Source organism: Palaemon carinicauda, chromosome 8 (assembly GCF_036898095.1).
Source record: "Palaemon carinicauda isolate YSFRI2023 chromosome 8, ASM3689809v2, whole genome shotgun sequence".
Taxonomy (NCBI): domain Eukaryota; kingdom Metazoa; phylum Arthropoda; class Malacostraca; order Decapoda; family Palaemonidae; genus Palaemon; species Palaemon carinicauda.
The window spans coordinates 97,007,326-97,034,464 of record NC_090732.1 but is presented as its reverse complement, the minus strand read 5'-3'; the positions used below and the strand labels follow the sequence as shown (position 1 = coordinate 97,034,464).

Sequence of the window (27,139 nt, the reverse complement as noted above, 5' to 3'; positions counted from 1 at the left end):
ATTTCTTTCCAACCAGGTGGCGCCTGAAAATCATCTACTAAACAGAAACCACATTCTAACATGGTGAGATGGACTAAAAGATTAACAGCCTGGCTGGCAGAAGATGGTGAGCACTCATTGAATAATTTCTCAAGAGAAGATGATGGATATCCATCTTTCACTTCTAAGAGAATCTTTACAGTTCCTTTATTTTCTTCATAAATCTGTGTAGATGACTTTTTAGTTGCTGGTTCACTTTCATCTTTGGCATTTTTTGATGATGATGATGATGTGGAAGTTCCAGGTGATGAGACTATTTCCTTTTTATCTGTGTCTGTCAATGAACATGATGCAGTTGCAGTATCGACTTGCTTTTCACTTGGTGGTATGATTATCAACATATCCCCAGGTACAATACCGAGACTGGAGAGTGAGTCATCCTCATTGCCAAAAAGAGGATCTGAACCATTTAAACTTAGGGTTAATGGTTCCCTGTAAGAAATGGAAGGATGAATATCCAGAATCAATGGTTCACTTTAAAATACTTCACCTAAAAATATTCATCTAAAAAGCATGTACTGTACAGTATTTTCAAATTTAAACATACATAAATCATATACAGTAAGTAATATTCACAGTGATAGAGGAGATATCATTTATTGTATATTTAATATTTTTTTCTAATTAAATCAAGTGACTTGAAGCCATACCTAAACATTGTAATGTCACTTCAATATTTCAAATTACAGTACTGTACATGTATATAAAACAACTTTAAAATTTTCCTAAACAATAATGTATGCAGCATTATAAAAATTTTTAAATTTCCACACTTGTGAGAGGAAAATCAGGTAACCAACTGCCTAAAAAAATGGTAAATTTGGAAGCAATTTGTATTTTTCCTAACCATACAAACCTGAGCTCTTTACTATGGATATATTATTCCGGCATAGCTGGAAACTAGCCATAAACTTTTTATGCGAGGTAAACAACCTGCTAGTAGTTAGCAGGGGCAGACCAGTCATCCCACTCACACACTCACCTTGTATATACATCCACTTTTGATTGCACGCCAGACTTTCTAAAGGGAATGGTGATGGCGGGCTAAGTATGAGTAAAGTGCTCAGGTTTGTATGTGTAAGAAAAATTTAAAATTTGGAAGTAATTTGTATTTTTCCTAAAGGTACAAACTTGGAGCTATTTATATGGGATATTACTTTCGGTGAAGCTGAAAGACGAGCATGAGAATGTTAGCAAGGGATAGCCACCCCAACCGCTACTTAGCGGGAGGAGGGGGTAGTCAGCTATCTCACTCACTCACACACCTGGGCTGAGCACCCACTTTGCTTTCGGGCAGGACTTATTTGGGGGACAGGGCTAGTAGGCCAATTTGTACATATAGCTCCAGGTTTGTATCGTTAGGAAAAGTACAAATTACTTTCAAATTTGTCATTTGTTCTGTCACTAGATACAAATGCTTCGCTATTTATAGGGAATGAATTACCTCTTAGGAGGAAGGAAGTCCGTGCCAACTGGCTTTGGCATTTGACCCAGGTTCTCTTCCCTACGATATAAATTGCATATAGTAAGAAACCTGATCTCGCTAAAATAGTTGTGCTTTGCACGATTAGCGGCTTGTGTAAAATGTGTGATTGTGATACTAGTAATGTGGCTGGTCTAGTAATAGGATCTCAAGTCAAAGGAATCTGAGAGTACCAAGACTTTAAGCAATAGCTCACCTCACAAAGGTATTGGGGACTCTACAAGTATTATTATTTCTATACTTAGGATACACAAGGGATGTGTACCTTACCTGCAGAGAGGTAAGGTCAGCTGTGCTGAGTACCATGGAGCTGATTCCTCAGAGAGGGAAAAGGCGAAGGAAAGAAAGAAGCCAGTCATTCTACTCCATTACCCCAGACTAACCAAGGTAACCTCAGCCCTCAACCCTCTGCTACTTGTCTATCAAGGAGCTTGAGGTGTTTAGATCACTTGTTGTGCAGCCACTACAGGACCAATGGAAAACATATCCATGTTCCTGTGGGTTACATCTTGCAGTTTGTGGACAGTGAAGGTCGTCTGACGCTTCCACACGCCCACTTGCAGTGCCTGCGCCACAGAGTAGTTCTTTTTTTAACGCGAGGGACATTGCATTGCCCATGATGTCATGAGCTCTGGGTTGCTGTTGTGGAGGATGGTCAGGATTAAGTGCAAGGTCAATGACTTTGTGAATCCATGATGAGATTGTGTTCTTTGTGACCCTCTTCTTGACCTTCCTCATGCTGACAAACATTCCCGACACACTGGGCCGAGCTGCTGCTGTTCTTTTAAGTAACCCCTAAGACTCCCAACTGAATAAAGTACCAGTTGGTCTGGGTTTTTGGTTACCGAACGAAAACTCTTCATTCTGGAGGGTCTGAATTTAGGATCCTACCCCAGAATTTTTGAGTCTTGGCAATAAACTTAGGGACAAAGCTGACAATTACCTCACCCAATCCCCTTGAATGGGAGATGTCACCTGATAGACCATGTAGTTCACTGACTCTTTTGGTCGAAGACAAAGTGAGTAGGAACACCGTCTTCAAAGTACGGTGGCGAACTGTTGCCTGGCATAATGGTTCATAGGGAACTACCTTCAGAGACTGAAGGACTCGAACCATGTTCCATGGAGGTCTAACCTCCAACTGGGGACAAGTCATCTCATAACTTTGTATGAGGCGAGAAAGTTCCAACGAGGAGGAAATATCTACTACCTTCAGATTAAAGGAGAGACTCAAGGCCGAGTGGTAGCCTTTGACTATCGAAACCGAGAGAAGCATTTCTCCCCGAAGGTATGCTGTACAAGGCACTCCACTATTGTTGGAACAGAGGCATCAAGGAGAGTGATACTCTTTCCACGACACCAACAACAAAAACCAGACTACTTAGCCTGGTAGACTGACGCTAAAGAGCGTCTAGGGAATCGAGGCATCCTTTCCGCAACTCATTACAAAAAGCCCCTCTATGTGAAGATATGCTGGACAGTCTCCAGGCGTGAAGTCGAAGCGAAGATACTATGTGGAAGCTGTTGGTATGTAGATGTTAAGAGTAGATTGTGTTGTGGAGGAAGTTCCCTCGGAAGCTCCATCAGGAGCTGCAGAAGGTCCAGGAACCACTCTGCGTGATGTTATAGCGGAGCTATCAGTCACTGATAAATTCTCGCTTATTCTGACCCTTTTCATCAGATAGAACAGTGGAAAAATGTAACATCTATGTTGTCCCACCATGGTTGGAATGCATTTTGTCTAGAGCCATAGGGCCTGGGACTGGGAGGCAATAGAGCGGGAGCCTGAATTTCAGGGCTGTTGCAAACAGGTCCACAGCAGGGGAGCCCACAAAGTCGGGATTTTGTTGGATACTAGATTCAAAAACCTTTCGAAGCCCACTATCTGAGTAGCTCTTCAGAAAAGCACATTCCTTTTGCCTGGAATGAAGCGAGCAGACAGGGCCACTGAGTTGTCTTCCGCCCATCTGAGTATCTCTACTGTTAGATGGTTCTTTACAAGATTTATATGGTGGTATCTTTCTGATTCAGAACAGAGGACGGAGATGGTTTGGTGCGGCATATGGGCCTTCCACCTTCTTTTGATGCATCTGAAAAAAGCAATAGTTCCAGAAAGGGGGGGACAAGAAGATCGAGCTCTTTTCGTCTGTCAATCACCATCTGAGGTCTGTCAGTTCCACTAACCTTAGTTGAATCAGGGTGTCCGGAAAAATGCTTGCTTGATTCCTCTTAGACTTGAGGTACCTGTGGACCCAGGAGGAAAGATTTTTCCCTCTCCGATCATCAGAAAATGGGAAGGGCACTGTACTACCTCGTCACATAACAGAATAGCTTTCGTGCAGAAAACAATGTTAACAAGTAAATCCCAATTCCATTTATATTTCAGTTACAGTGGTCAACAATACCCCAAAAATTGTGACTGCTGTTCCCTCCCCCTAAGGAATACCAAGTTCCACTGAGTGGAACAAGTGACGTTGACTCTCAAGTGAAAGTCAATTCTCCTCGGTTCCTCTCGAGGGTTCTAGAGACTGTGTAGCAAGAAACATTTCAAGTTGATGTCAAGACGTGCAACCAATTGCACGCCTCTGCTATGAAGAGAGGGTAGGATCCTGTTCTCCAACAGCCACCATTCTAATGGAGGTTGGCCGAGTAAGTTTAATACAGATCGGTAAACCCGGGTAGTCAGTACTGCTTATGTTATTACAGCGAATCTCCTTAGTGATCGCTTTCGGACAAGAGACCGGTTGGTAACTATCAAACGCACCCAACAACTTCCAAAAGGTAAGATTGAGACGTATCTTCAATCTATTGTTGAACAGGTAATATGAGCATAATTCCATCTACGGTCCAGTAAAACAGACCGGGGAGCTGGACTAACACACAGGCGTAGCCCGAATTATAGTTGTGTCCGGCACTCAGTTGGAGAACATTGAAACCATCATAACCAAGATCTTCTCCTTCCCAGTGAAAAGAGTCCTTCTTATATATCTTTTCTGATAAACCCTTCCAATTATACCAGAGAAAGATAAAAGCATGGAATGCTGAGGTTACAACCCTCGCGCGAGCACCTTTTGGGTGTCGTGTATAAAGCAAAGGCGCATGAAATCCACTATTCACAGGTTGTCTTCCATTTAGTTAATTCCTTCGTTCATCTCCGGTCGGCAAACCTGGCATCGATATTGAATGTTCTCTCCTAGGAAATGGATTTGCTTATGAAAAGTGTTCGGTCCAGGTATTTAAAAAAAACTAAGACCTCCATTTGGAAAGATAGGAAGGAACTCCCTATGAAGGCAGACCGCACATACAGTATGTCTGGTTACGGGAAGGTAGAAGATAACCTGGTTTCCCATAAGGGATATATCCATCAACCCTTAAAAATCATTAGAACGGAGTTCTAATTGCACGGTGGTCTATAACCCTTATCGCAAAAAGATAGCTTGCACATATGTACATGCCCGTCTGAGGTCCCATATGTGTATTCTTTGCCACTGGGTAAGCGATTGAAAACAAATCTGAGCCCGCTTGTAACAATAACGTATGTGCGAAGTCGCAACATTATTGCCAAAGGAATTTTTGATCGTCGACTAGCTGTAATACTTTCGAGATGTGAGCGCATGCGCTCATAAAACAAAACATACAGATAGTGTAGCGATCATACCTCCGGCTAATCCGCTCACTCGCACACCTGGGCTGAGCACCTTCTTTGCTTGCAGGCAGGACTTTCAAGGGGATAGGTGCTGGTGGGTCAATCTGTATTCTGTAAATAGTTTCAAGTTTGTATCGTTAGGAAAAATACAAATTACTTTCAAATTTGTCATTTGTTCCGTCATTCTATACACAGCCTCGCTATTTATAGGGAAGACTTACCCCTTAGGAGGGTGGAAGCCCGTGCCAACTGGCTCTTGGCATTGACCGGGATTCTCTCCTCACGATATGGATCGTAGTTGGGGGGAAATTGCTGAAATTATAGTGCTTTGCACTATTAGTGGCCTATGGAACCTGTGTGTTCGTGATACTGTAATAGCAATGTGACTGTCAAGGTATAAGTTCTCCGCGTCATAGTACCTTAGACATTACCCAATCCCCCTTCGCTAAAGATATTAGGGATGCAACAAGTATTATTTCTATAACAGGTTACACAAAGGAAATAGTTCTTACCTGTAGAGAGGTGAGGTCAGGTGTGCTGGGGATCCAGGTTCTGATTCTCCAAAAGAGGGGACAGGTGGAAGGAAGAAAGGAAGCCAGTTATTCTTGCCCATTCAACCCAGCCTAATCCCAGGTAACCTCAGCCCTCATCCCTCTGCTACTTGTCCATCAAGGATCATGAGGTGTTTAGACCACTTGCACAGCCACCACAGGACCAATGAAAAATGTTCCAATGTTCCTGTGGGTCACGTCTTGCAGGTAGTGGGCGGTGAAGGTCTGATGCTTCTACATGCCCACTTGTAGTAAATGCATTACAAGGTAGTTCTTTTTGAATGCCAGTGATGTTGCAATGCCCCTGATGTCATGAGCTCTAGGTTGCCGTGGTGGTTTAGGGTCGGGGTTGATTGCCAGGTCAATGACCTTACGGATTCATGCAGAGATGGTGTTTTTCGTGGCCCTCCTCTTGACCTTCCTCATGCTACCAAAGAATGTAGACACATGGGGGCGAGCTGCTGCTGTTCTTTTGAGGTAACGCCCCAGACTCTTCACAAGGTAAAGTACCAGTTGGTCTGGGTCTTTGGTTACTGAACGAAGACTCGCTCCCAATTCAGAAGGGGCTGAATCTAGGATCTGCTACTCCCAGATTTTGAGTTTTAGCTATGAACTCAGGGACAAAGTTGAGAATTACCTCCCCCCATCCCCTCGAATGGGAGACATAAAAAGAAAGACCGAGTAATTTACTAACTCGTTTTAGCCGACGCCAACGGGAATAGTAACACCGTCTTTAGAGTAAAATGGTTATTTTTGGGCTCAAGTCATGTCGTCCTGATGGAAGGTTCCTATTGGTAGCTTTCTAAGGGATATTTGGCTACAGTGATATTCCCAGAGAATTGACCTTAAGGTCTCCAGAATTCTAACTCCTGGCGCGAATATCCTTAAATTTTTCTTAATGATATCACATAATACCAGGGCATGTATATCTTGATACGACACATGGCAATCTTCACCCGGAATAGCGTTTTCGCTTCAAGGGGGAAAGTGGCGAGACTGAAGGGGAGCCGTTATCAAGGTTACCCTTCCTCCCATACTATTTTACATGGCTCCAAGATGGCGCCCATTCCTTATTTGGTAGCGATCTCGCACGGTGGTTTTCCCTGTTGTCTAATGTTCTTGATCGTTCTTGAGAGGATTTAATATGCAATCACCAACATCTTCCGACTCTGAAAAGTTGAGTATTTAATCTTTACAGTGTATAATTTTTAGCTCCTGCCTCACCGTGAAATTAGTATAATTTAATGTGTTTTATGGAGCGTGGCCAGTCACCAGAGGAGCCATGTTAAGCGCTGTCGTTCGTCATGCATGCTTTATTTAGTCAGTAGAACGACATTGCCAGTTTTTAGCTTTAATGATTTATAGCTATTTAGGCACAATTATACAAGTGAAGATATGATTATGCATACAAATTTCCTCTTCCTCTTGTGTTGATTGTATACGTTAGAGTTTCGGCAATATAGGTACCCGAGATCTCGCCCTGTGCTAGGCTACCTAGCCTAGGCGCTTTAGTATACTTTCATACATTATCCCCGTTTACCCTCGTGTATCGTTTTATCAATTCAACAGGAGATAGTATATCTCCTAGAATTAATTATAACTCGATACTCGTCTCCTGTGGAGATTTAAGGCTAAACCCTCCTTCCCTCTGAGTGTCGCCATAGGCGATACTGTAACCCTATCTTGGTCTCGCCATAGAGTAGTACACTCCGGCTTGACTAGGCTAGAGTTTCCTGTCTCCCACCCTTGCCGGCAAGTATCCCGGCTGGGGTTTTCGACAGAACCTCAGAGTATTCAGTCTTTATGCCAGCGACCGAGCTGCAGGGTGAGTAGTCATCCCCTGCTGGCTTATAGTTGCCGGTGTAGGAGGTTTAGCCTCCCTAAGACGCACCTGAAGTGGTAGTACTGTATACTGCCGCCACCTTCTCCCCTGTGGTCTAGAAGACAAGTCTTGTTTCAACAGACCCTAGGCTGAAGAATAAATATTCTTCTGCCGCCTAGGATGGCGCCGATATTGAAATGAAGTTTCACTCCTATTTAGAAATGGAAGCAACCCTGCCGCCATCTCCTAACACTTTAGGCAGACCCTAGGCTGAAGAATAGATAATCTTCTGCCGCCTAGGATAGCGCCGATATTGAAACGAAGTTTCACCCCTGTTTGGAAATGGCGGCAATCCTGCCACCATCTCCTAACACTACATACAAGACCCTTTCCCTGCCCCTCTCTGTCCTTTAACGATAGCTTAGCTATCGAAATTCTGTGGCCATCGTCCTATATTCTCCCCGCTTGCCGGGTAGATAGTAGTGCCGGCCGGGTTCCTACATAGGCAACTTGATAGCCGCTCCAACTTTACCCTTAAGGACGCAAGGCTCCGGAAAAGGTTGTGCCGGCTATGACGGCTGCCGTTGGGAGACCCCTTTGTCTTTGAGTGTTCTTCAGTCCTCCCTTGGACTGCCTTCCACATACCTGAATCCGGCAACGCCGGCAACAGATTTTGTGGCGGGGTGGAAGCTTGAATGATTCATTCTTCCCTTCCATTTGAACCCTCATTCGGGAAGAAGGCAGTAAGGTTATATACCTTCACTCTTATTTACTGTACATACATTAATAAGGCAGCCCTTCATTCCATGCTTTCTCTTTCTGTCGGCTAGTGCCGCCAGGTACTGCCGCCGGCTGGACCGGTGCCGCCAGATACTAACCCAGCCGGCAATATGCCGGTTGGACCGGTGCCGCTAGGTACTAGCCTAGCCGGTAACATGCTGGTTAAACTAAAGTATATGATTATACAGTAACCAGTATATTTGCAGTATAGTATATACTGCAGACAGAAAACTATAGTATAGATTATACAGTAGTTTTATTTTCCAACATACCCTGTGTGTCCTTTCACAGTCTATTGTTGAGACCAATCCTATATTGAAAGGAAGTATTCCTTCAATACACTAATAGTAATCAGTCTTATAACTTAGCCCACAATATTAAAACTTTTAGAGAAGGGATTAGCATTAGTATATACTAATTCTAGCCCTAGAGGTTAGAACCCCTTTTCTTTTGAATTTCCTTGATAAGAAAATTTTAACATTAATATTGGGGGAGGTCACAGCAATTGGCTGGATATGATACACAGGTATGTGTCTTTCCTATTTCCTTTCTAGCTTACTATCCTAAGCTATAGTGGTTCAAATATTAATATTTTGCATAACCTGTTCATCAAAAGGGATAAACAGCCGCATACTCATTTAATTTTCCTTTCTTTACAGGAGGAACCCAAAATGAAGTGTGAGGTGATCTTCTGTAACCACAGGAGTAGGAACTTCTGTAACCACAGGAGTAGGAACTTCTGTGGTCACAAGATATGCAGGTCTCATGCCACCTGCACCATAACCACCGAAACCTTGCGGTACTGGGACCCCAAGAACTGCAAAGTCTGCTTGGCCATGGTGGCCGAGGGTTTCGACGACCCAAGTCAACGGAGTCAAGGGATGCAGCACGAGAAAAGCTGCTCAAGTGTGTACTAGGGTTCCAGAAGAACTCTCCGAGACCGAGACCGTACCTACCTAATGATAGAATAGGCAACTTACTGTTCTCTAAGGCGAGTAGTGAACCTGTCGTGCTCCAAACACGACCCGTACCTCCCTGCATCCAGATTGCCATCGAGACGGATGTCAGTGAGGCGTTGCAAGGCATGGACATCCACCAGGAGGAAAGGATGTCTGAAGTGTCTTCGGACACTGAGAAGGATCTCCTTAGGGATGATCCCGAGGAGGAGTCTACTCTGCCTCCCGAAGAAGATGAAGCTGAGTCAGAGTCCCTTCCGCCTGTGCTGGCACTAGAGCCGACACCTTCTACGTCTTCTGCTCTGACCCCTCCATTGGACAACATGAGCCAGGCAGTTTTGGCTCATATCACGGCGCTGATGGAGAACATTCGCAAGCAAGGCGAAGAAAGGGAAGCGAAGCTTGAAAAAGAGCTCCGTGAAGCACGGATCACCGCCTCCCGAGGGTCATACAAGCGACTTAGTGTCCAAGACCTCCCACCCTGCTCCGAGACGAATCCCTGGATACACGCGGAGTATATGCTGATTACTAACAGCAAACTCTACATCTCTGAGAAGATGGGAGCCGTCGCCTTAGACGACATCCAGTTCTGGCCAAGCTTTAATGCTTACCCTGATTGCTTCATTCGACTGAAGCATGAGCCAGCCCCAAAAGAGAAGACAGAACCGAAGGAGGTCATGGTTTTCGACCACGATAAGGCACAGGCTCTCTTGTCGAGCAGCCTAAAGAAGGCGGGCTATTCAAACTCGAAAGTGTCCGCCTTGAGCAAGAAACACCCTACCTTTCTTGCTCCTGCTTCAATAGCCTTCCCCTTTACATCGAAAGCATTTAAAGCTGTTGCCAAGGCAGTGGAGGCAGGCAAACCATGCCCTGCACTAGAGGAGTGTAGGCCTCTGTCATTAGCCCTGCCCATGGAAGAGAAGGAATGGAAGGATGTCCACCTAACCTTCTCAGTAGGGGAGCTGGATGCAGATATCGCGGGACGACAGTTCACAAAAATCTCCCTAAACTATCTGAGTTTCTCTTGCGCAGGGAACAAGAGACGAAGGAGAGACTTGCTGCATCCTTATCCCTACAGAACTGCATAGAGATGTGTGCAGGCCAAAAAAGCACCCCAGACATGCTCATGGTCCTGGCCAAAATGCATATGGCCACCCAAGTGAAGGACCTGTACGCTTTCATGAAGGCCAGGAGAGCCTGTAGAGTTCATGTTCGCGGCAGCAACAGTGAAACACGAACCAAGGAAGCTGATATCTTCCAACATCTGCGGTAAAGACCTCTTCCTGAATGAAGTGGTCAAAGAGGTAGTAGAGAAAGACGCCACGGAGAATAGGAACCTTCTCCAGAAGTGGGGCATCTCGTCAAAGAGGAAGTCTTCCCCGGATACGGGTTCCCAACCTAAAAGGAATACGAAGAAGCCTAGACTTCCCTCTCGGCCTGCCCAACAAAATCCTACAGTCACCATGACCGCAGTGCCCCAAGTGGTTGCTCAACCACAGACCACTTTCCAAGTGGTGCCTCAACAGCTGGTTGCCCGGTCACCAGCATTCAACCCTAGGTTTGAGAGGCAAACCACTACCTTTCGGCCGAAAAGTAAAGGATCCAGACGGGGTTCCTCAAAACATCCCTCACGAGGTAGGGGAGGACGCGGCCGGGGAGGTAAACCCTCCGGACAACCGAAGCAATGAGATGCTTCAGGTAGGAGGGAGGCTCAAACACTTTCAGGATCGTTGGACCTTCGATCCTTGGGCCCACAGCCTAATTAAGAATGGACTAGGATGGAGATGGAACAAGTCTCCACCATCATTTCCTTAATTCTTCCAACACTCCATCCCCTTAATAGAAGAATATACCTTATATATAAGGAAAGCAAAGTCCATCAAATTCCAGGGAAGGCTGTTTTGTGTTCCCAAGAAGGACTCAGACAAACTCAGAGTCATTCTAGACTTGTCGCCACTCAACAAGTTCATAGAGAACAACAAGTTCAGGATGTTAATCCTTCAACACATAAGGACCCTGTTACCCAAAGGGGCGCACACAGTCTCGATAGACCCGGCAAATGCTTACTGGCACTTCCCAGTCAGTCGCCCCCTCTCCTCCTACCTAGGATGCAAGCTACAGAAAAATGGCACCTCCCAGTCAGTCGCCCCCTCTCCTCCTACCTAGGATTCAAGCTACAGAAGAAAAAGTATGTCTTCAGAGCCATGCCCTTCGGACTAAACATAGCCCCAAGGATCTCCACGAAACTTGCAGACGCAGTCGTTCAACAACTATGCCTAGAAGGTGTTCAGGTAGCAGCGTACCTGGACGACTGGCTGGTGTGGGCAGCATCCAAGATGGCTTGTCTGCAAGCATCCAAGAAAGTGATCCAGTTCCTGGAACATCTGGGATTCAAGATCAACTTCAAGAAGTCTCGACTCTCTCCAGCTCAAGAGTTTCAATGGCTAGGAATCCATTGGAACTTGATGTCACACCACCTCTCTATTCCCTCAGGGAAGAGGAGGGAGATTATCGCAGGGTCTGTCAAGAGACTACTGAAATCTGACAGGATCTCAAGACGCCAAAAGGAAAGAGTACTGGGCTCTCTCCAGTTTGCAGCAGTAACAGACCCAGTGCTGAGAGCACATCTGAAAGATAAGTCAGGAGTTTGGAGAGGATACACATCAAACGCTCGAAGGGATCTACAAAGACCAATACCGACCTTACTACAATCACTTCTCAGGCCGTGGTCGAAGGCAGAGCGCCTAACGAGGACCGTGCCCTTGCAACCACCTCCACCATTGGTGACCATCCACACGGATGCCTCGATGGAAGGATGGGGAGGTTACTCCCATCAAAGGAAAGTCCAAGGGACTTGGACATATCTGTTCAAGACCTTTCACATCAATATATTGGAGGCCATGGCAGTCCTCTTGACGTTGAAAAAGCTCTCCCGTCGCAGATTAGTCCACATCAGGCAGATCTTGGACAGCGAAGTGATGGTAAGATGTCTGAACCGACAAGCCTTAAGATCGCCTCACATCAACCATGTGATATTAGCTATATTTCGTTTAGCGAAAAAGAAGAGATGGCAATTATCAGCAGTTAACCTACAAGGGTTCCGCAATGTGACAGCGGACGCTCTATCCAGGTTAAAGCCGATAGATTCAGAATGATCCCTAGACGCAGACTCATTCTCCTTCATCTTGGAACAAGTCCCAGAACTGCAGATCTACCTCTTCGCGACGAGCGACAATAAGAAACTACCTCGATATGTAGCCCCATACGAGGACCCTCTGGCGGAGGCGACGGACGCCATGTCCCTCGATTGCAACGAATGGACACTGATTTACCTGTTCCCTCCAACCAATCTCCTACTGAAGGTCCTCAACAAGCTGAGATCCTTCAAACGAATGGGGGCTCTAGTGGCCCCCAAGTGGCCCAAGAGCAACTGGCTCCCTCTGGTGATGGATCTGAAGCTGAGGCTGGTCCCTCTACCGAACCCAGCTCTATCTTAAATGGTTCAGAAGTCGACTGTCTTCGCTTCATCACAGAGAACTCAAAACCTTCATCTCATGATTTTCTTGCTCTAGCGGTTAAGAAAAGATTTGGGATTTCAAAAGGCAGCATAGCCTTCTTAGAAGAATACAAGTCAAAGTCAACCAGAAGACAATATGAATCGTCTTGGAATAAGTGGGTTGCTTTCGTTAAAGCAAAAAGACCGAAAGAAATCTCAATAGACTTGTCTATCCTTCTTCATCCACTTTCATGAACAAGGCCTGGCTGCCAACACGATAACTACGTGTAAGTCAGCCCTGACTAGACCTCTTCTATACGCCTTCCAAGTGGACCTGACGAACGAAATCTTTAACAAGATCCCGAAGGCAAATGCTAGACTTAGACCTGCAGCTCCTCCAAAGCCCATTTCATGGTCCTTGGACAAGGTCCTACACTATACCTTAACCGTGAACAATGAAGATTGTTCTCTTAAGGATCTAACCCAAAAGTTATTTTACTGTTCGCTATAGCCTCAAGGGCTAGAGTTAGTGAAATAGTGGCCCTATCAAGAAACGAGAGCCACATTCAGTTCACAGAAGCGGGAGAACTGAATCTCCTGCCTGATCCTACCTTTCTCGCCAAGAACGAGCTACCCACTAAGAGATGGGATCCCTGGAGAATCTGCCCTCTGAAGGAAGATGTCTCTCTGTGTCCAGCTGAATGTCTAAAGGTCTATCTTCAAAGAACTTCAGACTTCAGGGGAGGACAGCTCTTCAAAGGAGAAACCTCAGGATCAAACTTATCCCTAAAACAACTGAGGGCGAAGTTCACCTACTTCATTCGCAGAGCGGATCCTGACAGTACACCCGCAGGTCATGATCCAAGAAAAATTGCTTCCTCACTGAACATTTTTCAGTATATGGACTTCGAGCTTCTTTAATCATATGTTGGATGTTAGTCATCCAGAGTGCTTTATAAACATTATGCGAAGCAAGTGCACGAACTTAAGCATTACGTGGTGGCGGCAGGTAGTGTAGTAAAACCTGTCGTCTAGTGCTGCAATGAACAGTGAATTGATTGGGACTATCAATTGGGGTGAGAAGGTGTTGACACCTTCCAGTGCAATATCTTTTATGTGGGTGTCACCATGGTGACACTAAGACTGTTCAAAATTTTAGGTGTAGAATTGTACAGATAACACTTGTGCCGTGTGTACATTGTACACAGTGTTGATAGTATCCAACATTTACAGAAAATTATATTGAAAAATTTTTATCAAAAATTTTCAAATTTTATAGTGGCATTAATCATTTCTTCCCTTTCAGGTAGAAGTGTTTATGTTGTATGTATAATTCTCTTCAACATGTTACACTTATTATCCCAATTACTGATTTAGCTTAAATAAATGATTAAGAGAGTGTAATTGCGTCTTTTTTCACCCTGCAAATAGCAAAATAAATGTAGCCATAGTTCTCTTACTTATTCACCTAAGTAAACCTCATATTATTGAATGAATACAAACAACGGATATACAGTAGTTGATACTTATATTTCTTCTGACAATATATACAAATCTTGAGACCTATGTATATCTAGTTGATACTTATGTTTGTTCCTACAATATATGCAAACCTTGAGACCCTTTTCTACTGTTGGTATGACACATCCCTGCAGGGGGCAGGAAGCCCTAACATTGTTCCATGATTTGTGGTAGTGACGTATAACGGTAACGTCATATTTCTCAATGGTCCGGATGACCATAGAAAAAAATTGTCCCAAGGTTAAGGCACCAATACAAATCCATAGATACAGTACTTCCTAGTAATTCTCTGGTAAACTTCCATCAGGACGACATGGCTTGAGCCCAAAAAACGGATTTTGAAGCAAAGCGAAAAATGATATTTTCATAATAAAATAAATTTTTGAATATACTTACCCGCTGGTTATATAAGAATGGCTAAAGTCTCCTGATGCCCCAGCAGAAAATTCAAAATCTCGCGCGGCTTATTGCAGATATGCCATGTATACACTAGAGCCCTCGCGGTACAACAGGTAGAACTATACCCACAAGCTTCAGATTTTCCATGCCCCATGGTCTCTAGAGGGGAGGAGGGTGGGTTTTTAACTTATATAACCAGCAGGTAAGTATATTCAAAACTTTATTTTATTATGAAAATATAATTTTTAAATATAAAACTTACCCGCTGGTTATATAAGAATGGCTGATTGACAACCCTTGGTGGAGGGTCAGAGACAGCTGCATAATTGGAAATTTACTTAACAGTTACATATACAACTTAAGCAGTTCTCACCTGATAAGGAAGCTGACAGCAATGCTCTGCCTCATTTTGTCTGCTCTCCTTAGGAGATCCAGCAGTCCACTCAGGGGGCTGATGATCTCTAGGAGCTGTCAAACGGTTACATAACCTATAACATGACAGGAACTCAACTAATACCCTTGTTCCGGGTGCTCTCTAGGAACAAAATGACCACCTGACTAGAACAAAGATTGCGGAAGATTGCCGACCAATCTTCACGCACAATCATAAAAATCATATATAAAAGTTCCAAGAGAAGAACAGGGGTACTAGGAATTTTAGGGAAATGTAGTGGTGGATGTTTCACCTACAACTGCACTCGTTGTTACAAGTGATCCCAAAATGTAGCCGTCCTCACAAAGAGACTGGATACGGTATAAGTAATGCAAGGCGAATACAGTACAGGATTAACCCTTCACAAGCTGTATACATGATGCTTTGCAGAGAATAGTTTAGTTTAAAAGTTACAGAAGCTCCCACAGCTCTAACTTCATAAGTCTTTACTCTTTCGACAGCTTAAGATCTGTCACACAACGGTATGAAAGAACCTTTGTAATTAAAGTCTATACAAGATGATAGAGCGTTTTAGACATAGACAGCGCAGGTTTCTTGACCGTGCACCAAAGAGCCTTGAATAGACTCTTTAATTCCTATGGTCCTGTCCTGATAAAACTTCATCGTTTTAACCAGGCAAAAAACTCTCCTCAGTCCTTCATAAATCATATTCGAGAGGACAGAGATCTCGAAAGATTTAGGCCATGGATGAGAAGGACATTTGTTAATGACCAAGAATCCAGGTTGCAAGGCACCTATGGCTTATACATTCTGAAGTCCATGTTCTTGCTACAAGAGTGAACTTCACTGACTCTCAACTATTGTCAGACACTCATAAAAGTCTCCAAAGTTAGACATTAAAAAGGAAAACAAGTGTAAAGGCTCAAATCTGTCACTACCGCGGAATTCCAGAAACGACCGCTAAATTCCGGGCCGGCGAATCTTGCTGACGCTTCTAAGTCATTTCAAATGAACTGAGAAGATCTATAAGGTCTTTATTTGATAGATCCATTCTTCTGCGTCTGAAGACAGCTGCCCGCATACTCCTGTACCCCTTGATGGTCGAGGAGGAAACAATGTGTTTTCTTCTAAGTTCTAAGAAGAAATAGGCCACTTGTGTTCTAGAGTTACTAAATGAAGAGACTGCTTTAGCTCTACACCAGTCCATAAAATCTTGCATTTGGGTTGCAAAACCTCAAGTCAAAGGTCCTTTGTACAAGCGATAGCCTCAGCTGTCTCCTTCGAACAACCCTCCACCTTACGGGTTTTCCGAAATAATGGAGACAGCTAGACCTAAAGCTTGATGGTTTGAAATAAAGCGTTCGTGACCCTGACACGGGGTAACGGACTAATGATATGCTTCCAGCATGTATCCAGCATGGTCTTAGCATGAGTCCAATATGGTTCCAGTATGCTGCATATGCTCAACATGTCGTGAGAGAGAGTCAAGATCTAGACCGCCTCCCGAAACGTGGCCAGATCGGTCGCAAGAAACCGATATTAAGCTAGGCTGGTTGAAAAGAAGCATCACCAACGTGAACCTCATGCTGTGCGGCTAAGACCTGATCGCGTGTAACCAGCGAGAGTTCAACATACTTAAAGCCAAAAACTTGACGTGAGGGAGCATTAGCTGCGTGGCCAGAGAGACGCGAAGGAGAGACAACAGTCTGTCCATACTGCTGTGAGAAAAAGACTTGACTGTATGTGTCTAGCATGCGACCATAATGTCGCATGTGCTTGCATTACCGTAAGGTGTCAGCGTGCTGTATGCGTTCACCTTGACGTGTGGATACAGCGCTCTGTGTGCGTTCCGCCTGTTGTAAATCTACAGCATGCTGCGAGGAGGCGAGAGCATCGCGTCCGGTCAGTGGCGCCAAGAAGCAACTGCTAGTCTATCCTGACGCGGGAAAACCCTTACTGACCTTATCCAGCATATGTCCAGGCTGACACATGCATCTAGGTTGCTTAGGATTTCAGATTGACTTGTTTGCCGAGAGTTGTCCGCATGTAGCATGCATCCGCGTGAGTGGTAGTCGCGTGTCCCACAGACCGCGAAGATGGGACAACTTGTTGAAAGGATCAACTTTGACTGCCAGCGTCCAACATATGACCAGACTGGCGTCTGCGTCTGTGACTGCGTGAGGAGAGACCAGAATTAGTGTCTGTGTCTGCGTGATGTCTGCCTCAAGAGAGAGACCAGACTGCTACAAGCATCCGCTCTAACGCTTCTTGTAACACGAGCATACCTCTGCGCGGAAGTGTTGCTGAGTATTGGAGAACTACGCTGTCTGATACTAATGGAAAACCATTTCTTTGGTCTATGGTAGTCCCTAGACTCTTTAAGGAGAAAATCCCCCCCCCCCGATAATCGTAAATGCTAAAAAGAGATGAAATTGTCCTCTTTTAGCTCAGACCAAACCTACATTCGCGGGGCAGCGTGTGCGCCAACTCAAGCGTGAGCGAAGGCTGTGAGAGATCATCAATCGCAGTCCCATGAGCAACCTGGGAGAGTCCTTATGACATTTCCAGCGCGCCTTGTGCGCGACCAGAACGTATCCAATGCTGTGAGATACCATCACCAGTAGTCGCTAGATCCCAGAAGAAAGTAATAGACATTTCTCCAAATTGTGGCAGGAAAAGAAGTGTGAACAGAAGCAAACTGAGCACCTTTTCTCTTGAAGAACTATGTGTCTTACACGATTTTGGTGCTGACACGTCGCCTTCTTTCAAAAAGAAAAAACTTCTGGCGAACATCAGTTACTGCAGGATAAGCTATTAGAAAACATACGACTCCTGAAAGGTCTTGGACATATTGATTGGTGACTACCAAGTCTATGTTTTGTGTCCTTCGACGAGGACAAACTCTTTCCTCCCTGAAAGTGCGTCAGGTTCCAGAAGGAGAGCTAGGATTGTATGTGACTTGTCTGACTTCCGCTTCTCTCTTGGAAGAAAAAAACACACTCAATTGCTTCCCATTTAAGCATCACAACACGCCTGCTGCGAGGGAAAGTTCTGTTCGCGTGCATACATGACGAGTAACTTCCTAGTCTAGTAGACAGGGAAGCGTAGAACGTAATTCTCGTCAGGGAACTGCGTCCTAATACGCAGAAAAAAGTTACAAGATCCATGATACCATAGCGATGACGAACTGATCGCTTCAAGACATTCCAACTTCGCTCTTTTCAAGATACTATGTCACATGGTTGTGACGTCATAGTTCGACAATCGTAGGCGAAGAAAAGAGCTTTACTTCATCATTCCAAAGCGGAGAGGAAACGTCCTGGACTGCATCAACAGGATCGTTCGGCGAAACATACGTTTAATGCACAAGTTCCGCGATGTACCTCAGCCTACCGACCTTCCTTCTCCCAGGGGTTAGAACGTAAGGAAGAGGTGTAGGGCTAGGGACAAGATGAACACGAACAAACACCTCCTCCAGTGCACTGTGCTATGTTTACGAGTCACTAACAAGAGCGGATTAAAACATAATACATTAAACCATAAAAGATCTGCCCGTGGTGGGAGATATACTCTTACGCTCTATTCTCATTAAGGCCTTAATGCCCTTCCTGCTGTTGCAGCTGCAGGTGCTTTATCAATCTCTACATTAAGGTTCGTTATTTTTCCGAGAATGATTTAATGTTAATTTATTTATTCATTTATTTTCCTATTAATTTACTGGGCCATCTTTCCCTATAAGAGCTTTTGGGTTAAAGCATCTTGCTTTCCCAACTAGGGTTGTAGCCTGGCTAGTAATAAAAATAAAATAAATAGAGACACCATCAACTCAACTAGCGAAAACTCTGAAGTCGGAACGAGGAGCAGCAGGTATAAAATAAAAGTGAAACTCTTCAGAAAAATTCTCATGAGTTTCTGAAAGTTATTCCCTTCCTCTTACAATCTCTATCCTAGGAAGAGAAGTCTTGATTCTTAGGAATCCAATCCTTAGGATTCTCAATTTAGACCTCAATGCTTAGAGGTTTTAATTCTAGTTCTCCCAACCAAAAGTTAGCCCAGCAGGCCTTGGTCCGAGAATATATCTTTCTAGTTAAGATTCATTTCTTAATATAGCGCCTAGAGCAACAATAACTCAACACTAGACGGTCATGGTCAGGTAGACATCAAAGTCTATTGACATAGATAGCGAAGCGTCCACACTGACGCTGAAGCGTCTACACTGAAGCCGAAGCGTCCACGCTGACACTGAAGCGTCCACACTGACGCTGAAGCGTCCAGACTGATGTGGCGCTTCGCTCCGTTCCGTTGCTGCACCGTTCTGCTGACGCTTCGCCAGCTCTGCTGCCTGGCAAACGTTGGCGCGCCTGGTTAGACTGATACTAGGCGCTATGAGCGGTCGGTTTGCGTTGAGCAGGTAATCGAAGTAATGCATCCACTTTCTCCCACCGTTGAACATTGCGGTTGGTAGGCCGCCTGTGCGACAACGAGTCCTCACCGTTAAAGACACGTCGCCTGTGCGTCCGTGTCAAAGACCGGAATCGTGACACCCAACCGCACTGTTAACGGCAGGCTGATAAGACTAAATAAACGAAGATAGTTGCTGTTTCATGCCTAACAGCAAAGATCAAGGATCAACCTTAGGCGAAACGTATTTAGCATTATCTTTGTCGATCCCTAGCGCTTGCCACTGTTGGGAGACAACACCCATCAGGTGGACGCGGCGGCACTGCGTCCGCGCCGCATGAAACATAACACACGCAGAACGAATCTAATTTTGTTTCAGCTTAGCGCCTGAAGCGCACGAATAATGTTTGCAAACACTAATACCTCGCTTTATCTATAGCGAGGGTGAGCGTTCTGGTGATCGACAGAAAACGCTCGAGAGGACTTCTGTTTGGGTCTTAAAAGACTGTAACGCCTGGTTCCCCTCTCGATTCCTTTCGCCGTTCGTCTTAACTTCTCCCCTGGGTCCGGGAGCTCGACAGATGTCTAAGGCTAGGATAACGACAGGTCCGAATAGAAGCTCTCTCCACTGAATAAAATTCACTGCATAATTTAGCTCTAAAAAATTTGCACTTTACTCTTTGGTACAAAGATAGTTTCACAATTACAGTACCTGAAAACCAAAGTATACGCTCTCTCAAACGAAATGAAATCCGTAGGGAGAGACTTATTATTCTGACAATGGTTTGAATGGGATTGCAAAAGTACCGAATCCCATATAAATACAACAAAATATTAAATATCAAATATTACCTTAATAGATATAATATTTATAAATTAAAATGAACCCTTAAATTAAGGGGTTCCAATAAAAGACGAATCATCACTCGTACCCATTAGAACATCTACAATTAATATACGAACAATATTACATAGAATCGTGCGCTACAACGATTGTAAAGAATACTGCATCGTATAAACATTAACTGAATTGTAAATTTCATTAATCTCTAACTAAGGAAAAATACTGAAAGAACAAATTAATTGCAAAATAAAATGTTCCTTTTATATAGTACAACTTAAAAACTTGAGAAATAAGAAGAATGTACTATTCATAAAAATCACTACAAAATATTGTAATATTGTAACGATAATGACAACTGCGTAACAAAAATAAACTGAACGCTAGTTAATCTTTGCAAACAGATCGAAGATTATCTAAAGAAAAAACTAATAAAAGGATAAAATATCTTAAAATAATAATCCTTTAATTTAATTTATAACTTAATGCTTCAAAAGAAAGTATTCACTTATCATTCTTTGTAAAAAAAGCACATTTCTCTTACCAGGAATGAAGCAAGCCAACAGGTACACCAAGTTGTCTTCTGTCCGTCTGAGTATCTCTACTGCTAGATGGCACAGGGGCTGCGAAAAGGTACCGCCTTATTTGTTAATGTAAGCCACTACCGTGGTGTTGTCGCTCATCAACACTGTAGTGACCTGCCAGGTACTGCTGGAACTGTAGGAGGGCAAGGAAGGCTGCAATCATCTATAGGAGATTTATATGCTGATACCTTTCTGATTGAGACCAGAGGCAGAATGTGATATGGTGCAGCATGCGAGGCTCCCACCCTTCTTTCGATGCATCTGAATAAAGCATCAGTTCTGGGGAGAGGGACGAGAATCGACCCCTTTGCGGAGGTTCTCGTCTGCCACCCACCATCCGAGGTCTGTCTGTTCCTTTGACCCTGCGTGGATCAGGGTGCCAGGGAAATTGCTTACTTGATTCCACTGGGACTTAAGCCTTCACGGAAGAGATCTTATCCTGAAGCAACCATTGGGAACTTGACGGGGCAGGGATGATAGGTGACCTATGAGACACAACCACCTCTAGGCTTGGAGTACTTCTCGCTTGAGGAAGGACCCTGTTGCAATATATAAGGGTTTGTGACAGAAAACTTTAGTGGTTTGTGTGTGTATGAAATATATTTGATTTTATTTTTTTCTTTTGTATCCCTCAAGCCCCCCTTTTTCCAAAAATGTCTTAATGTGTTATTGTTCCTTTCCAGGTATTGACAGCAGCCCCTACACTCAGTAGGGAGTGTAAGGAAGAGCAAATTTAGAATATTTCCTGTTATCAGTCTGTACTAGTCTGTGATGCTGTTCTATATCCATACCTTGTAACTAAAAGTAAGCTACTGTGTTGCTATGAGAGTGTGTCATGAACATTAAATAGTTAACAGGAGCTATGGAAATGGCATATCTGGTCAGAGGCGCAAGAAGTGAATTCCGATGTTAGGAAGAGGGTGACTTTTGAGTTTAGTATGAATTCAGACTTATTCAAAACCCCTTCCAAGATTGAGAGATTTCAAATGTGCTGTTGACAAACTTATCGAGACATTGTAATGGTGGGCCCGCACAGACCTGTACGACATAGTATGCGGCTGTACTTTTCAGAAATTAGGACTGTTTAAGTGACTTTGCATCCCAATGGTGGACAGGAGATTGATGAGAACAGTATTGATTTAGGGAAAATTGTGGTACTGTATTTTTCACCGTTATATGTTCTTTATAGATGGCATACTGGTACTTGCCCAAATAGATACATGGTTAGGTGTGCCTTGGTTTAGACTTGGCCTGTATAGGTACACTTATGAGTGTCCCACCTGGGGGAAGAAAATTTCCTGTTTGTTTATCACTGTTACCCTGTTGCTGAAGTTTGACATTAAGGAATGCTAATTTTGTCTTTAATTTTCTATTTGGATTGATGGGTCCATGCTAACATAACCCTAACAGTTTTGTACAAATAAATTTTATTTTCTTGTTTTATGAACACTGCATATCATTCCTGTTCCTACACCAATGTGCCCCCCTTCCCCAGCCACTGTTTTTTAAGATCTCTTAAGTACCGTAACTTATCATAATTCTTTCCTCCCACACTGTGTCCCGTAATTAATTAAACAATATTTCCTTTCACCTAATGTTCTTATACTTGTACTTATGATCAGCAAGCAAAAGGGAAGCAAAATGGAGGAGAAGCAAACGGATAAGTCAGGTTCTAGCTGGGTCCCCTTGCCCAGTATAAATCAAGGGGTGGTGCCCAGTACTCCGGTCTGTTGAACTGTTACTCAGGTTTTTGGGTATTCCACTGTTGTATATTTTTTGTGTAGTGAACGTCGGGTTGTGGTCGGCATTCGGACACTAGGCAGTTCGGGTGCTACCTCTGGCCACAGTCCGCAAACCACTACATAATTTTTGGTTCCCAGACCAGGGAAACACCAACCTTTAGTGATGGCATCGTCATCCAGTAAGCCCCGAAAGGCTAAGAAGAGCCTGAGCCGGGATGTGACGAGTCTTATCCAGATTGTCAGTGACCTGGCAACTCAGGTCAAGTCCCTGACACTTGAAGTAGCGGCCCTGAAGAGTGTGGAGCCGTCACCAACGTGCCACGTTGCCACCGGGGTCACGACTACAGTGACCACCAATGCTCCTGCTACATCCCCAGCTTGGCCAAATTACAATGGTCTGGCAATTCCAGTGACTGGAGCAGAGCCACTGATTGGAGGACTCCAGCCCCCTCCAGGGTTCACATCGTTAATCCCCCCTGTACCAGGCTTCTGGGAGTCTCCTGTCCCAAGTGGACTGCTTGCTTCCTCGCCTGTTCTGGCAACTAACTCTGTTAGTCCACCAGAGCCTGCAGCCAGTAGACTAGGGGAGCAGTTCCTGGACAATCTAGTTGAAGCCAGTAGGCCAGAAAAGGCTCCAGCAGCTACCGCTGAGGCAGTTCTTGCCCAGACAGGAGCTATCCCAAAGCGGAGACGCCAGGCCAAGGAAAGAGCTAGACCAGCCATACCTGAAATGACATCTTCATCACAGGAGTCTACCAGTGAAGATTCTGGTAGTGACACTTCTAGCTCCTGTCTCAGTGTCATCTCAGAAGACACTGTCTCCACCGACCATGTCCAGTCCCTCCAGACAGAACGCAGCCTGTCTGATCTTATCAAGGTTCTTGACTCCAGGAGGAACCCCAAGCCTGGAATCTTCCAGCTGGAAACTAGCCAGAGTTTTGCCCGATTCCTGAGGGATTTCGAGGCCTACTGTGCCAGTAAGTATACCGCAGGAAGCTCTGGTCGATGGACTGTTGATCTCGGGAAATTTCTGAAGGGGGAAATTCATGAGGCGTTCTCAGCCATGGGGGGTCCCGAGGTCTCATACCCCGACATGAAGGAACGCCTCCTCGACTGGTGCCGAGAAGCCCGAGAGAGGCGTGATGCGGGCAGGAAGGCCCGGTTCAGCAGTGCTACCTGTGGCGAGGGCGAACTGCTGAAAATCTACGCCGTCCAGTTAGCCTCCCTGTACAAGTCTGCCTATCCTCGCCGTAGTTTGGACCGGAGGGAGCTTAGGCGGAAGCTCCTCAGAACTGCTCCGAGCAGAGCTACGAGTTGGCTGGAACAGTCTCTGGCCACCATTAATGTCTCCGCTGGCCGTCAGGCCACTTGGCAGGATGTTCTACACCTGTTGAGTGTTCTCGACGAGGCATCCCGTCAGCGAAGCCAGAAGGCAGAGGATTTGGCCATCAGTCATGTGGGACAGTCATGGCACGGCTCATATGCCGACAGGGTTGCCATGGCTGCCCCAGCCGTTCACCTGGACCTGACAGAGCGTATTTACGCACTCCTCCTCGACCGGTCCCCAAACCTGCACCTGTGGAAGTGCGCCTGCCACCATCGCGCACCCCGGATAGATCTCCCCAATTCCAGAGGAGGTACTGTGCCTGGTGCCGAAAACCAGGGCACTTGGTGGACGAGTGTCGCAGACGCCTCAACCTCTGCCTACGTTGTGGCTCGTCCAACCATCATGTGGCACAGTGTGGACGACAGGCGCTGGTTATGAGCAGATCACCTGTCCAGAACACAGCTAATGCCCACAGCCCTGGGAGGGAGACTACCTCTGTCCAGACTCCTTCAAGGTGGAGAGCAGTACCGGTGAATGCTACTCCGACCCCGTCATCCTATTCTGGATCAACCAGTAGCCAGGAGACCCGAAGTGGGAGCGAGTCCAGTGCTCCTTCTCGGACTGTGGGGAAGAAGAAGAAGAAGAGCAAGAAGGCAAAGCCCAGGAAGTCAAGAACTGAGGAGTATCATAGGGCTTTAAACACCAGGCCTTCGGTGTAGATGGGGCTACATCGAAGGATTGTGTGAGTGCTAGGGTGCATGCTCCTAGTATTCCGGCGGCAGCCTCGGAAATCTCGATTTCCAAGGTTACCCCTCAACCTGAAAAAGTCATTGCACCTCCAATGGCTCTTTCAGGATTGGCCTGTGATAACCTGTCCTCGACACAGTCCAGAGCTTCTCCAACTGACTCCTCCAGGGAGAAAGCAGAAACTGATGCTGTATTGAAAACCCTTCGTAGGGTTAACCTGGCGCAGTTGGCTCCTGTACCACTCATGGTTGTCCCAGTGACCATGTCTGAGTTTCCATCGGGAGCGTTGGATGCTCTCATTGACTCCGGAGCTGAGGTCAACCTCCTGTCATCGAGAGTAGTACAGGATTACCAGCTGCAGATGGTACCCAACACCATTAGACTGAAGGGTTTAGGGCAAACAGGACCTAAGACCCTAGGTACTGTACTGTTGACCCCTATACTGCATGGAATGACATTCGCCCCGGGTGTGTTCCATGTAGTGCCTTCAGGAACTATGGCTGAGCACGTAGTGCTTGGCTACCAGTTCTTGAGAGCAAATGGGGTGATAGTTGACGGAGCCCGAAATCGGCTGAGCGTTGGCAGTACTCCCCAAGAGCCTCTTTGGGAGTATTATGTCCCGATACGTGGAGCCTGTTGTCAGCAAGTGCTTTATGCACTTGATGTCCACGCAACCGATTCAATGAAGATTGCCAGTATTGAGCCAGTACTTGTTCCAGTTAGTGTTAACTTTCCTAAGGGACTTGACACGTCTTTTAGGTGCCCTGCTTGTCCGACCAACTGTTGGCCGGAAATGTATTATGATGGCGACATCATAACCCCCGGTCTGTCAAGGAAAGTTACAGCAATTCCTGGCATCCTCGAACTGAAAGATGGAAAAGCCTCAGTTTTAATCAAGGGTTCATCTGAAGAAACTGCCAAGATCAAGAAGGGCGATCTCTTGGGGAAAGTGTTTACCATGGTAATGGTGGATGCTCCTCTATCCTGCCTGATAGCGCAGGAGTGTGACCTGACTCCTGAACCGAGCGTATTGGAAGAGATAGACAATCTGTCTATCTCCGACGAACTGGACTCTTCTCAGAAGGACCAGTTTTGTCAAATGCTTCGACGTCATCTTCCAGTCATCAGTACTGGTGATGATGATGTGGGAGAGTGCTCAAGCACACCAATACGCATCCACCTGTATGACGAGACGCCCATTTATCAGAAAGTTCGACGGTTTGCCAAACCCATCGCTGACGCCATCGAGGAACAGTGCAAGGAGTTGCATGAACTGGGTATTATTGAACCCAGCATCTCTCCTTGGTCTTCACCCATTGTTCCAGTCCGAAAAAAGGACAATAGTATACGGTTGTGTGTGGACTACCGTAGACTGAATAAGGTGACTGTCTCTGATAAGTTCCCGATGCCTAACATGGCCGACTCTGTATTTGGACTTCAAGGAGTCAAATACTTTACAACCCTTGACCTGGTTCGTGGATACTACCAGTTACCGTTGGCAGAGGACAGTAAGGAATACACGGCTTTCTCTACTGCCTTTGGACACTGGCAGTTCAGACGCTTATCGTTTGGACTGAAAAATGCACCTGCAGTGTTCCAGAGAGAAATGCAGAGTATTCTCCAAGAGTTCCCGAAAGCTAAGGTGGTTGTCTACATTGACGACATATTGATACTTGGGTCTTCTTTCGAGGAACACCTGAAACTGGTAGAACGAGTTTTGGCTACTCTCCAGAAGCACGGACTCAAGATAAAACTCGGGAAGTGTTCTTGGGTTCAAGCCGAGGTCCAGTATCTTGGTCATCTGGTTGGACGTTCTGGTATGCGTAAGCTACCAGAATACATCCAGAAAGTGGAAGACTTCCCTAAACCGACCACTGTGCGTGAGCTACGGGGATTCCTGGGACTGGTCAACTTCCAAAGGAAGTTTATCCCCATGTGCTCACAGATAGCCAAACCATTATCTGCGAAGACTGGAGGACGAAAATCTCAAGGAACTAGGAAACTGAAGTGGACTGCAGAAATGGACAGTGCCTTTGTGCGCTTGAAGGAACTGATCAAAGAGGACATTATGTTGTCATACCCTGACTACTCCGCTGATGCTAAACCCTTGGAGTTGTTTGTTGACGCTTCGGGTGAAGGTGCTGGTGCTTGTCTGTGCCAGGAGTCCTTGGAGCATCCAGGGGAGCGTCGGGTGATAGCGTACGACTCCATGACTTTCCTTGACTGCGAGACCCGTTACTCTACCATTGAGCGTGAGTTGGCTGCTCTGCGATGGGGAGTGAAAACCTTCAGGGCCTTCCTTTATGGTCAGTTCTTCGTGATCCATTCTGATCACCGTCCCCTGATGTACCTTCATGACATGAAGATGGTGGACAGTCGTCTAGCACGGACACTGGAGGACCTGTCCGAA

General features: G+C 45.4%; 1 protein-coding gene across 1 annotated transcript in view; it reads right to left on the bottom strand.

Moving 5' to 3' along the window:
• The window catches only part of LOC137645811 (F-box only protein 7-like), a 67,380-nt gene that overhangs the window by 1,219 nt on the left and 39,022 nt on the right, over nt 1-27,139 (bottom strand). Inside the window, exon 2 of the mRNA XM_068378766.1 lies at nt 1-471. This exon is cut by the window's left edge and continues 1,219 nt beyond it. Coding sequence (XP_068234867.1) covers nt 1-471 — 471 coding nt within the window. The remainder of the gene's footprint in view (nt 472-27,139) is intronic.